The sequence below is a fragment of the Pagrus pagrus genome, assembly GCF_965226575.1.
Source record: "Pagrus pagrus genome assembly, chromosome: 2".
Lineage (NCBI taxonomy): Eukaryota > Metazoa > Chordata > Actinopteri > Spariformes > Sparidae > Pagrus > Pagrus pagrus.
In genome coordinates this window covers 21641851-21656596 of record NC_140186.1, presented here as the reverse complement: position 1 = coordinate 21656596, position 14746 = coordinate 21641851, and the positions used below count along the sequence as shown (strand labels likewise).

At 39.2% G+C, this 14746-nt stretch overlaps 2 protein-coding genes across 2 annotated transcripts in view; both read left to right on the top strand.

Moving 5' to 3' along the window:
* Positions 1 to 575: 575 nt before the first annotated feature.
* Positions 576 to 6394, top strand: psmd12 (proteasome 26S subunit, non-ATPase 12). Its single transcript, XM_084342073.1, has 11 exons — positions 576 to 792; positions 1192 to 1251; positions 1648 to 1776; positions 2056 to 2163; positions 2503 to 2607; positions 2808 to 2957; positions 3112 to 3246; positions 3452 to 3564; positions 4080 to 4254; positions 4905 to 4982; positions 5800 to 6394. Exons 1-11 carry the CDS (start codon positions 685 to 687, stop codon positions 6007 to 6009), a joined length of 1371 nt encoding a protein of 456 aa, XP_084198199.1. The 5' UTR covers positions 576 to 684; the 3' UTR covers positions 6010 to 6394.
* A 1482-nt stretch (positions 6395 to 7876) lies between these two features.
* Positions 7877 to 14746, top strand: part of helz (helicase with zinc finger) — a 58309-nt gene continuing 51439 nt past the window's right edge. The window contains exon 1 of the mRNA XM_084342035.1: positions 7877 to 7919. The gene's annotated coding sequence lies outside the window, so the exon portion shown is untranslated. The remainder of the gene's footprint in view (positions 7920 to 14746) is intronic.

Genomic DNA, 14746 nt, shown 5'->3' with positions numbered 1-14746 from the left:
CCAAATCAAAATGATTTCCTGAACAGATTAAAGTAGCTCCTCAGAGAGGGGTGCCGATTATTATTAACTCCAGTTTCCACAACGTAGAGATGAGTCTTGAAATCGGGTGTCTAAAAATGTAAGTCTACCTAGTTCAAAGAAATCAAGCTGTACGGTGTCTTATTAAAACATCTGTCATCATTATAGGGGATTCATTAAATACATGTAATACAGCCTACATAACCTTTGTATAATCAGTTTGCTTATTTTGATTCTATTGAATAGGGTACCAAAAAGCAATGCATGTTGTAAATATATTATTCCCATTATGCTATTTACGTCAGAATGTGATTTTATTGATTTATTTAGAGAGTACAGCATTCAAGGAACAACATTAGTCATATGGTTTTGTTTGTGTACCTAAACTGATGCGTATTTGATTATTAAAATAAACATAATGTTTAAATAGACCATCCAGTAGTCACAGCAGTGAAACCTTTGGTCACAGCATAAAAATGGCATTAATAACGCCTGCCTAAAATATTCTGAGGGGGTCCTCACTGGGCCCTTCGGGCGCCTCGGACGCCTATCTGCCCATCTCCTCTGATTGGCCACCTACCCGTCTCGTTCATTTGACAAGCAAAATAGTGCTTTGGTCGCCCGAAAAGAAAAGCACCGTCAATTAGCTTCACCTACACCGCAAAGATGTCCGATGAACGATCTGAAAGATCCGATGGGAAGATTGTGAAGATGGAGATCGACTACAGTACAACTGTAGATCAGCGTCTCCCGGAATGCGAAAAAATGGCTAAAGTAAGCAGAGTCTGAAAGAGGCCAGCGCCGGCTGAGTCATGGTGCAACAGGATCGGTGTGTTAGCATCCAAGCTAACATCCACTTGCTTTAGCACCACCCGGAAACCTGCCATAAACAATATATTGAGCGTGAATGACTCTTAAATGTTGACGTGTTCTGTAATTTTAAATCATTTATGTTACTCTTTTATTCTCGCAAACACTATTGTGTGAGTTTTTAAACTCGCTAGCATGCTAGCAGTTTTAGCAGCATAGTCATTGGCAACATCCTTAGCTAACGCTAACTGGGTCGCTGGGCAGAATGACTTTTATGTCCAAATACAGCAGTTGACATTTGTGGTTTAAGTAAGTTATAAATGCAGTTATCTAATACTTAATTTGTGTTTGTTTCTGCTGCAGGAGGGCAAGCTGCAAGAGGCTGTTGAAAGCTTATTGTCACTGGAGAAGCAAACCAGAACGGTAAGTGTCTCTGTTGTAGAGGCACTGCTTGTTTATCATCCTGTCATTTGGCCGTGGAAGGTCTTACATCTGGGAAGTTGATTCCCAAATGTGAAAAATTCAGAGCATGTCACTGTGGTGTTAACTGAAAATGGTGTAAGTAAAACCAATGATACAATTAGGAAAACAAGGGCAAAGCTAGACAGGGAAAACTCATCCTGGAAAACCTGGAAGTCTGTAATTGAATGAAATGTCCAGGTTTTTTTTGAAAGCCAGAAGTATGGCATTGAGTATTAAGTGCGTTGGTGAATTTACAAGTAGGGCTCTGTTAATAAAACAGGAGATGGATTCACTGTGATATGTGTATGCATGTGCATGTTTTTGACCTTGTTTTACTTGCCTCCAACCCCTGTGCAGGCATCAGACATGATGTCCACCTCTAGAATCCTTGTTGCTGTGGTCCAGATGTGTTATGAAGCCAAGGACTGGGATGCATTGAATGAAAACATCATGTTGCTCACCAAAAGGAGGAGTCAGCTGAAACAGGTGAGCTATCAGGGCCCCACAGTCTGAAAATATATTTTCTAGGCTTCCCAGTACTACAACTGACTTAAACTGTTAAACAGTGTTCATTATTGAGCAATTTGATTTATGAAGACAAAGTGAACACTGTATACGCTCAACAGTATTCCAACATCTCCAGACTTGGATTCCACTTTTAAAATGATTTCCTCTGAATGGCAAATAAAGTTATTTTTGTTAAGTACCAATGAGCAGAGAGTAGACAAGCAAGTAAACTAATGCTTAAATTTATTTTTTGTTCAGGCTGTTGCCAAGATGGTGCAAGAATGTTACAAGTATGTGGATTCTATGACTGATCTGACTATCAAGCTGAGACTCATCGACACACTCCGCACTGTGACTGCTGGAAAGGTATGCAATGTTTTTATGTATGTTTTAATGTCTTAAATGTATAAGATAGACAAAAAGATGGATGTATTTGTTTTAATGCGTATCAATTAAATACTGCACACCAATCTGTGCCAGTTGGAGGGAGTGTGAATATCACAGGTTAACAGTGATGAAGGCACCCAGAGATTTTATGTCTTATCAGGTGCATATGCATTAAAGGAAACTGGCATTTTTCTCAGGCTTAATGCAGCTTGAAAAGGGTCTGATTTCCATGGTGGTCAGGTATCTGAACAGTAGGTCGTGTTGAATAATTGATTACCATTCCTCCTCACTAATACAGTAAACGTGTCTTTCCCACAGATCTACGTAGAGATCGAGCGTGCCAGGCTCACAAAGACCTTGGCCAACATCAAGGAACAGAGCGGTGAGGTCAAAGAGGCAGCTTCCATTCTACAGGAGCTGCAGGTAAGACGCTAATCACCGTTATTTTCCTCCTCTAGGAAAATCTGTCCAGTTGTTGTGGGGACAATCGGGGTGATCCTTGTGTGAAGAGGTTTTTGTCACTGTATATATGAAGAGAAAAAATATGCAAACTGTGTGAGTGGAAAAGTGTCATGGCCTGCAGTCTGGAAAGTATTTGGAATATTTTCATTCTTCCTGTTCAGGTGGAAACATATGGCTCAATGGAGAAAAAGGAGAAGGTGGAGTTTATCTTGGAACAGATGAGGCTTTGCATTGCTGTCAAAGATTACATCCGCACCCAGATCATCAGCAAGAAGATAAACACCAAATTCTTCCAAGAGGAGGGCACCGAGGTAACGACAAAATACAAAACAAAGTTCTGCAATGAAAAAAACATTTGGTGACTGGCCTGTATGTTGACTTTTACAACATGGTTTGGAAAGCTCTAACCTCTGTGTTGGTGGATCTGAACACTTACTTTTTCTTTTTTGTGTGACGACTGTTCAGGAATCGAAGCTGAAGTACTACAACCTAATGATCCAGGTGGACCAGCATGAGGGCTCCTACCTGTCTATCTGCAAACACTACCGGGCCATCTATGACACACCCTGCATCTTGGAGGACAGCAGCAAGTGGCAACAGGTACATGGGCTTTGACTGAGGAGCGCAGTACATTGCTCTAAGCAAATCCCCAGAATGTGTACACCCTTTTGATCAATTTCTATAAATAATGATGATTACAGCGTAGTTTGCAATAACAATAAAAAAAAAAAAAACACTACACATCTGTTCCCAAACTTTTCTTTGCTTGTTTTCCTTTGAGCCATGAATGCATTTTATATTTCAGGCCCTGAAGAGTGTGGTGCTGTACGTGATTCTTGCCCCTTATGACAACGAGCAGTCAGACCTCGTGCACAGAATCAGTGCGGACAAGAAACTGGAAGAAATCCCTAAGTACAAGTAAGACATAGTTAACTGTATACAGTCCTCAGACTTGATGTGATGTTAGTATACGTAATCACAGCACTAAATCAAAGCATTTTGCAGCTATGAATCAACATTGGTGTAAAACAGGGGCAGAGACAAACATTTATCTCTAAAAAGTAAGGGCCATCTGAATTTACAATCAGCTGTACAACTTACCAGTTTCACAGTCACTTAATTTATATAGCAGACAGACTTGTATAAACATACAGGCATTAAGACATACATGTCTGCGGAAGTTGAACTATGACCGACCAGCAAATACATTTCCTGACACGCACAGTTTATGCAGCAAGACATCATGTGCCTTAATTCTGTGGGAATCTGTTTTCTAACATTTTCTTCCCATGTGAAGACAATATGGCTGGAGACTGTTATGCGTTTGCCGCTCAGGAGGGACTGATCATAGCAACTTTCACGGATGCTGACATCATTTGTATACACTCTACTGCAACAGGGGAATTTTCTTCATCTTCCTCTTCCATTCCTAGGGACCTTCTGAAACAGTTCACCACTATGGAGCTGATGCGCTGGGCTTCCCTGGTGGAGGATTATGGGAAGGAGCTGCGAGAGGGCTCGCCTGACAGCCCTGCCACAGATGTCTTCTCTTACTCAGAGGAGGCAGAGAAAAGGTGGAAGGACCTAAAGAACAGAGTGGTGGAGCATGTAAGTCCCACAGTCGAAGTGTAGGTGGATTTAATGAGAATTGGATGATGCTAGGCGGCAGGAGACATATAATCAATTACATTGCCTAAGAGCATCTCAAATCAGATAGTAATTTTGTTAATTTGGTTGGGGAAAATGTGGGGACATTGTGAATTTGAGTGATGGGCATTGATCAGAAATTTTGAAACTGCATTCACACTGACAGCCAAAGTAGAACTGTTTCAATTTGATTATGAGGCTCTTATTTGAACATTGCTTGCTCGAGTACAAGTTGTAAAATTAAAAAACATTACCGCTTCATTTTTGATATCCAACATTGTTCGTAGGCGTTGCAAAGACCGTGCAGTGACCATACAAGCTAATAATGCTATTTAAAGACCCAAAAGATTGATTCATATCCATTTAAGTGGATTTTAATCAAATTGGAGAAAATTAAGCAAAATGACAAGAGAGCACTGTGGACATGGCCGAGGTGATATTGAAGCTCTGTGCAAATTCAGTGGCTAAACTGGCAGACGGCTGTATGCAGTATTAAAGTACACTCAAATTGTATTAGTTGGATTTCACTCATGAATATTTTTTTTTTCAGCTCCCTTGTGAAATGTTCTGCTGCAGATATGTATACTAATGACGTTCTCTCAATTCCCCAGAACATCAGAATAATGGCCAAATATTACACCAGAATCACAATGAAGAGGATGGCCGGACTCCTCGACCTCTCTATCGACGTAAGCATCACTATTACTAATTAGCTCATTCATGAAGCTCGCATTAACGGTAAAAAAACATTCACCGTTAGATCAAAAGATTTGTCAATGTGTTTTTTTTTTGAGCAATGCTGGCATTTTTTTGGTTAAGTTTACACTGAGAGGTTAGTACTGGTTGGGGAATAATGGGTCATTGGCAAATGACATGTTTCAGTCCCTGAATATATTCTTTTATAATTCTGAGTTGTCCTCTCAGCTATTGCACCCTCTATGTGCAGACATGTAGTAATAGATGAAGCATGTTGACTAGAGGAGAACAGAGTACGACTACAAGTGAATTCTGGAAATGCATTTAACATAACTAGAGCTGCAACGATTAGTCAATTAATAGATCAATTGATCTAAATAAAATTCAACTTTTGTGTTAAGTGATTGTTTCAGTTTTGCAAAAATGTCAAACATTTGTTGGTTCCAGCTTCTTAAATGTAATGATTGCTGCTTTTTCTTTGTCATTTATGATAGTAAATAAAGAGTGTATGGGTTTAAATCCGTTGGTCAGACAAAAGAATCAATCTGAAGTCATCACTTTGGGCTCTTTGAAATTGTGCATTTTACAGCTTTTTGACATTTTAAAGACTAAATGATTAATCGTGAAAATGATCAACAGCCCTAAAGACAACTCATATTCCAGATTTCCTCTGAAAATATCTCAGTTCAGCCAATATGACTTGCAGAGTTGCTTTTGGATAGTAGGGAAGCTAATGATCAGGAATTTAGTGTGACTGAATAAACATTTCCAATACGCTAACATAATGTCTCTGCTCAAATGTTCCATCAGGAATCCGAGGAGTTCCTCTCCAGCCTAGTTGTAAACAAGACTATCTACGCCAAGGTCGACCGGCTGGCCGGCATCATCAACTTTCAGAGGCCTAAAGACCCCAACGACCTGCTCAACGACTGGTCGCACAAACTCAACTCTCTCATGTCTCTGGTCAACAAGACCACACATCTCATTGCCAAGGAGGAGATGATCCACAACCTGCAGTGAAACAAGAACATCGTGCATTATTTTGTCTTTTGGTTCATATGTATCGTTTTTTTTTCCTTCTATGGGAATGTTTTTGAATATACAGTACTGGTGGACTGTGAAGGCAGCCTTATTCCAATGTCATATAATTGGAGAAAAATCTGCAGCACATAAACAGCACCCCAACTTTGTTTATTTTTTACTATCCAGTAGAACATTGACAATAAAAACATGAGCACCTCTCCTCTTTGCATAACTCTGTCATGAAAGACTGGATCTCCAAATATGTTTCCATCCCTGTCTTAAGAATTATATACAGTAGTTTTAGAGTTTGTTGCTGTATGAAAACATGGCTGAAAACTCTGTCAAATGTTATGTAAACAATAAATTCCTCACATTTGGTTAACAGTTGTATGGAGGTTTTATACAGAGTGTGTGTACAAGATGTGTTGAGATTCTTGTTGCAGAAGAAGAAACGTTTTAAATCAGAAAAGCTGTGAAGTCACGTCCGTCACATTCATTAAGACCTAGTTAAAAAAAAAAAGCCCCATTAAGTTAAATTCACGTAAAAGTATGAGACACCAATGTTACCTGTCCAGGTGTCAGTGCAGTATTGTTCATATGAAAAATAAACTCCCATTTCTTTGAAGAAAAAAAACCCTAAAACATTTATGTTGGTCAGCGTAATGAAGAGTTTCACTTTATATTGGCGAAAGAACTAAGAACGTGGCTCCCATTCATTGAGTCATTGAGTGTAACTCTGTACCTCGGTTAGTGGAAATTAAGCTTGCACTATGCAGGACACTTTGAATACCACCTACATGCAGGTCACAAACTAAAGGAAGGAAATACAGACACTTCCAGGGCCTGATGTGTTACTTCCTGTCATCTTGTCTTCAGTATGAGAATGATTTGAATCAACCCACTGTGTCATCAACACCATGATCAAAACAACAAATTATGATGGATCCATAGTAAGTTTTGATAGCATAATGTTGTCAGAATTGGTGATTTACATGCAAAAGAGTGATAAAGTTTAATCAGAGCCGTGTTTTTTTCCACTCTGATACAAATGGTTGCACAGTGTCAGCAAGAACTGGCTATCATCACAAAGGTCTGTCTAGATACCATCAGTAGGAGAGTCACTATCGCTTCACTGATGTCGCCTCTCCACCACAAAGTCTTTTGAGTTCAACTCCAGCAGAAGCAGCATCTGCAGACTTGTTAAAGAAAATACAGTATACACAGGGCCATTCACTTGATTATTACATGCACGAGGAGGTGATGGATCGACAGGGATCAGGCAGGTAATTACATCCCCATCCCTTTGACCTATATCTTTGTCTGACAGAGCATGTTTCAACATGACAAATAAGTTGTCTGACCCGAGCAAATAAGAAACTTTTGAACGTTTCCGTTTGGAAGTGGAAACAAAAAAAGTGTTTTTGCCACAGGATACATTGCAGATTTTTCTTTTTCAGTTCTCATTCCAACATAAAAAGAAGTAAAGTAACTACAGTAAGGGTGTGTTCAGAGCAAAATGTCACATTTGTGTTTTTTATGCCTTTTATGCAAATAAACAATGAAACAAGTACAAACTAAGGGACTTTTTATTGTCCCAGTTTTAGAGAGCATACTTAATTGTAAAATATGACATTATAACTATTATTTTTTTATTAAAAATATTAATTCAAGAGCAATTTTTTGTGAATATTTGGCAGTAATCCCTAAATTATATGAGTAAAATGTATGAAATCAAGAGTAATTTGACAAGAAAGATCACACACACACACACACACACACACACACACACACACACACACACACACACACACACACACCAGTCCTCTCAACCTTCAGATCAGTACATCCCACTATGCTTTGCGATGGTCTGACAAGTGGATCCAAGATGGCGTAGAAAGTAAAGCTAGGTAAGTGTTGACTTCCCATTTTCAGCCCTTTCAGTTGTCTTTTTAATCGCAAAGCCACTGACACGAATCCCCTCCATAAATCATTAGGGTAATGGCGAATGCTTTGAGTTCATGCACGGAGAACAACACAATGTCACATCAATTATATGCGCCTAAACACCGTGGCAAAATTACAGGCCCGAGCCCGTTTTGTTTCGGCGAACCTAGCTAGCTAGCTTGCTAACATTAACAAACCAGCCAGCTATTCTTGTTGTGAGGTTGCCAGTTTGGTGCCAAGAAAGGCCGTGTTTTGGCTAGCAAGCTAATGGTTAGCTACGAATACTCTTGTTAGCGGCAACACAGTTTACTCTGTGCAAACCTGAACCGTAAGTTAACCAACAGTGTGTGGACATTTTTCAGGGCTTTGTAGCGCTGCCGTCATCGCTCTGACTTGCAACAGTCATGACAAGTTTACCAGACAAACAACAGCTGTAACTACCTGCTGAAAGACGAAACAACTCATTCCCAACCTTTGTATTTAATAGTGTGTGCTCTCACGATGTTCGCTATTTAGGCTGAGAGGGATTTGCAAGTTTTATAGCCGTGTTTTCCCCACACGTTGCTGCTAACGACACTGTCAAGCCAAATAACGTTATGTCAGAATGAAAGCAGTCGATGTTCGTTTACAGCCAATCCCCAGCTATAAAATTAGCTTTCTGCTCCACTGTGCTGCTGCTGCCTGTGTAGTACGATCCCACCACTGGACACTAAAAAAACAGGGCAGGTGTCCACCCACTGGATCCCGCCAAACTAGTTGTTGTTGCCCCTACATAGTGGCTGGCTTGCATGCTCTAACATTAGGTAGAAGCTATTCCTGCCGAGTGTAAAACGCTGCATAGGTTTAAAGTTCCCTTTCTGAATTGTTCTGCATAAAGTTCAGTCCTATGTTTAGTTTCATCTTTGACCCTTTTTTTCCATTTCCCATCAACAGACCTAGTCCCCTAAAGCGAGCAACTTTCAACCAAGATTTTGCATGCCAAACATACCGCACAACATTTGCAAAATAGATTAAGATGATTGTCTGATCATAAAATATAAAGCATGTCTCACTGCCACTATGGCAGTAATAGTAATAATACATAACAATGTCACAAGGTGCAGTAACCTTGTGACATAATTGGCATATTTATGTAGTACAAATGTGTCAGCTGTGGTTTTTGACACTGATCAAATACAATGTAAATACACTGCTTAATTCACCATGTCTTGTTTCTTGTTTAAGATGCTCTAGAAAAGCTCCATGTGATGTTTTGGCATGACAGGTCCTAAAACATTACATGTCATACTTGGCCACTTGCCATATGCGCGTATGTGCGCGTATATGCGCTCATGCAGCCCACTCATAAAGTATAGTATTGTTCCTATTGATCTGAGAGTTCACATTTTTAGAGGAAGTGAACTCGGCAGCAGTTCACTTTTTTCTTGGGAGGGAAATTATGAGATTATGGAGAGCAACGCGGCTGCAATATTTCATCAGATACTGTACATGAAAGTGTTAACTGCGCAGGACACACACCATGCTAAGTTTATTCATGCTTGGTTTGTACCATCTCACCTAGTCTCTGTTTTAGGGGTTGGGTGTGCTGTATTCGGCAACATTAGAGTTGAGGGAATAAACACAATGCGTATTACGCAAGTATTATATTTTATTTTTTCTTGGGCCCAGTGTTAACTCTGTTGGAATCAAAGCAGTCAAAACTCAAGTTTAGTCCATGTCGTGTGTGCACTGTTTTACTGTACATTTGTCTGCATGTTATGGTCCTAAGAGACAATTACAGGCTGACTCAGGCACTACCAGTTGGGCTAGAGCACCTCTCACAAGCACAGTTGGCTGTCTGTTGGTATTCAAGAAGTAACCAAATGAAACGGTTACTACAGGGTTAATATGCTCTTTATTGCAAAATTAAGCCAAAATGGCAGATGCACTGTAGTTTTTTTCCCCTCATCTTGCATAGTCAGTTGTGATACATAAGTTCCCCAGTGAATGTTCTTTCATGAAAAGCTACAGTTCTACCAGGATGTGATATTATATGTTGTTTGACATTTGCTTTGTACTATTAATGCAGTGTTAACATACAGTAGTTGTCTGACGTCTCAATTTCAAGTACCCGCTGTCACAAATCCATATCCAAAACGACTGGGCCACAGGCCATAATGCAATGTCACTTTTCCCTTTGAGCCAGTCATAATCAAAAGCTGAATTCCAGGCTGTGGTGATGGCTAGGATGGAAATACAGCGTCAGCTAATTGTTGTGGAATTTTAATTAGCAACCTAAAGTTTGTTTTGACAGCCATCTTTGCACATAATAACTATAATGGGGCGTTTTGGGCAGCATTTTTGTGAGAAAATGAGTTTTCCTGCCAGCCTGAAATGAGCTGCAGTGCCAGTGATGAATGCAGTTTGGTGAAAATAGGGCTAAAAGTTACTGGGCTGTCAGCCAAGGTCGAGCATTTGTTGCCCTGGTGTTCCCCAGCAGGTCATGATGTACCATCCCTATCCTGATCTGCTTGGTGTGAAGGAAGGCATGCTGCTTCTTGTAATCTCAGACTGAGGTTAAGATTGTCATGTTGTAGCCCTGCTGCTTTTTGTTGCTTGGCTAGACTTAAATGAAATGTTACTGGTGCCACAGAGACTCGAGGTGTGCTTTATAATACAGTAGTATAAAGCCATAACAGTTATTCTGCTACAAATAGCTTATAGGTTAACATATTTTCAAGCTTAGTATTTAGGACAAAACCAGTGGTGTTGGATAGACCTGCTTTTTGGTTAACAACTGATACCTGGCCGTGGTTGTTGTAAAGATGCACGATTTTTCCAGCCAAATACCAATAACAGATAATTACCTGCTTCTCATGCCAGATACCAACAAGATAACCAATAATTTCACATTTTGTATTTTAAAAGGAGTTCCTAACCTCCTCATAACCTTTATGGAACATGTATTACAGATTATAATCGTGTTGTCTTTCCCTGAAATTGTAAAAAAAAAAAAAAAAAAATCTATGTCAATGTATCAGTGTTTACTGGCGTTGTATACCACCACCTTCTGTATGTGAGTGTGTAGATGATGCGCTTGTTTGGCTTCATCTTATCAGCTCAATTTGTTGGCTAGAACGATTAACTGCTACAAATAGAAATTTCCCAATATCGGTTTTTATCATTTATTGGTTCAATATTTATTTTGCGTCCCTAGTTTGTAGGGTAGGTATTGGGTTTTTACTTTTGGGAATTCAAAAAAATATAACTGCAAAATTGCGGTTATTATGTCATAAAAAGTACTTACCAGGAGATAGGACCTAAGTCAAAAACCTTTTGGAAAATGTATTTTTTATTCAATACAAATTAAAATACAAACAACGAATCCTAAAAAATGTTTGCCTTTTAATAAAATCGAAAGACACGTCCACTAAGCTGTCCGTTTCAGCTGACAACTAAGAAATGCATGGCTGATTCCTCAATAAGTCATACCCACCCAGACAGAAGCTTTGAATATTTGCTGTCGAGTACTACCGAAGCTCCGTAGCCCAAGAAATTGTATTCGGGACAGTCTGAGTAAACACAGGTCTCTGTAGTAACTATTGAACCAGAGATCATAAAGTGTAATGCTTACTAGGCCTGATTCCTCTGCGCACCTAATGAGGGCTGCTTCAGGATTTGACCAGATAAAGATGCTACTCATTTAACACTTCAGGGCATACTTTCACTTCTTTTTTTCCATGTGATTTGATTACTGTGGTGCGGCTAATTAGAATCACAATAAGCTTTGAATAATTTGTGGTGCCTTTTAGAAGTGGTTATTGGATGCTAATTCCCAGACATATTGCATTATTGGCTTTCCTTAGAGTAGATTTTCAGTGGAGGTTTTTCTCAGTTCACTGAGTGTGTTGATTTAAAAGTGTACTGTAGAAGTATTTTGACTGGTTAAAAACCAAAGACAATCACATGATTTTCTCAGAATTAAATTTAGGCCCTTACACCCTAATGTGCAGTAAAGTAGCTGGATGTTGTGTCCTCCCACCACCACCTACAACCACACACAGCCTCCTCATCCACATAGAACACAAGACTATTTCTTCTTCCTCTTGTGTATAAGTGTGTGTGTGTGTGTGTGTGTGTGTGTGTGTGTGTGTGTGTGTGTGTGTGTGTGTTTGAGATAAAAAACAAAACAAAACAAAAAACACTCACATAGCTGTAATTAAAAGAAGTTGACAGCAGGTGCTGCCCAGAGGATGCTGCTGGTCCAACATGGTCTGTTGTTGGCTCTGCAAACAGTGATTGTCAAAACATGTGACTGACTACCCGCTAAGCTGAGAGTGATATGTGTCTGATGCCTTTAGCCAAATTTTAAGTCCTGTTTTGATCAACTTTGACAACAGTTGACTGTATATGTCACTGAGTTTACCCACATGTATACTCTTAAGGTTGCTTGCATTGTTTCAAATACATAAAAAATTATAGAATTTTTAAGAGGAAAGCAATTCGAAGTCATACCACAGATAATGGAACTATACACACCTTGTGCGGATCCACATCGCAAATACGAATTTCTAGTGTAATTCATCAGGAGACACAGAATATATTGACCTGTTTGTATAAGACATATAATAGGCCTGGTATACCAGTATCATCAATACATCCAAGGATGATGCATTATATTTTCCATTAGAAAGATTTGGCGGGCCAAATCAAACCTTATAGTGGGCCAATTTTTGCCCACGGGCCTCACTTTTGGATGCCCTGGTCTAGTCTCAATAAAACACTTATATGCTGCATTATCAATTCTGATGATGACATTAGTCTTAACAGTCAGATGACAGGTGACAGTTGACATGACGAGTTTTGGAAGCTGAGATGATAAAAACAGATTGTGTCTCACATACAGCTCGAGGCTTTTCATATGAACACTAATTTCCAAGCTAGTTACACATGTATGTTTATGTACACTGTCTAAGCGGAGGCCCAGAATGTAAGATATATGAAGAGAGTAGGCTTGGGTACTTACTCTCTCTCTCACTCCAACATCCATTAACAGCAAGTGACTTGTGTAATTTCAAGCACATCCATAACATAACATTCATCCAGGGTGAGTAGTATACAGAAAATATGCGCTGGTATCTGATCAGTCCTGCCTGGTTATTGGCTGATACAGTTGATATAAGTTCAGCTATTGGAATAGGGTAGGAAAAAATGGTATGGGTGCATCGCTATTCAAACTGTACATATGAATATCGGATTTCTTCTTTAAAAGATGTCTCAGAGTGTCACATGTAATAACTAGTACATTGCTGCCCATGAGTCCAATAGTGAAAATCCCTTTTCAAATTAAGACTTTAGTAGTTAGAAACTGATTGTGTTTAAGACAGTCAACAACATTCATGTGGCGGGTTCTGCTCCTATTGTTCTTAAGGACTCCGACGTATCAAAAAATTACATTTGACGCAGATCTGACTTTGTTCCAGCTGACTCATATAGAGACTTTCATTTTAATGTCCTGGAGTGACGTGTACACTGAAGTGACTGGTGACATTTAGGTTTGTGTATGACATTAAAACCTTTGCATGTACTATATATAACACATACAATTCCATTTTGTAATTTCCTGGCCCACTATGGAAGGAAAGTTGTCTTACTGTACCTCCCTGACCCTGATATATTCCATATATGATGCACTTTTGTACATCTGTAAATTTGGATTATTTTCTGGAGTGGATGAATGTAGTTTGGCTGTGAGCTATACAACTGTGTGATGTTTAAAACTAGGTGAGCAAGTGTCAGCAAGTGATCCACTACTCCCAGGATAGAAATAGAGTCGAACCTTCTCTCTAATCTCCCCTTCTCTCAGCATTTCATTCTCATGCTCCGCTGAGGGAGAATGTGAAAATTATAAGTTATTATAAGTTAATTTCCTGTAAATTCCACCTTGAAGCATTTATGAAAGATTTTCTACAGTGCTCTTGTGCTAAGAGGTTAGAGCTAAGTTATTTATATGTTTGTTATACTGTCATTAAAGTCCACAGAGATGACACAATATATTTCACAAGTTCCAGCAACAAATGATGCCAAAAACCTGTTGATTAAACTTCAAGGTTGAGTTTGAAAATGAAGCAAACAAGTAGGGATGTTTTTCACCAATAGATGTGTGTGGGAGTTATGTAGGTTTTATCTTCTCTGATTGTGTAACCTGATGTACTTACAAATAGTCAGTGTGATGGTCACTTAGTTTGACCCATTTTCATGTCCACTCACTACAGCCTGACATACATCCAGTGATGCCAGTGAGCATGCTTGAGGTAACAAGAAACAAATGGTCTTGAAAGACGCTTCCCAATGCCACGGATAGAAAAAACAGATTGTTAAAATGTAAAATCACGTGAATGTCCTAGTTTTAGATTGAATTATTGCACATAGATACATTTCTGTGCCAATGTTGACTGTTTATCGACACAATAATTGAGTTCCTGTAGAAGAAGAATCTATAAGCTAGTGTTATATTTTCTGTAGTAGTTTTTTTGTGTAATCCACGGTGAGAGCATTGTCAACCTTGAACTGTTGCAGGGTGTTTGGCAAGCCTCTCCTTATCTCAAAGAAAGAGTTTTTAGTTTTTAACTAATGGTTGCATTTAAGAGGCATGCAGCACCTGTAAAATGTTGCTGAAGTGGAGGCAAAACAGATTTTCAACATAGAGCAGCTCTGTGCTAGCTTTTATCTATTTAATCCACTGGCTGCAAGTGCTTTGTGTGTCCATTTTCTTTTAACACTGCAAGTTATAAGTTATATGTAGGACAGG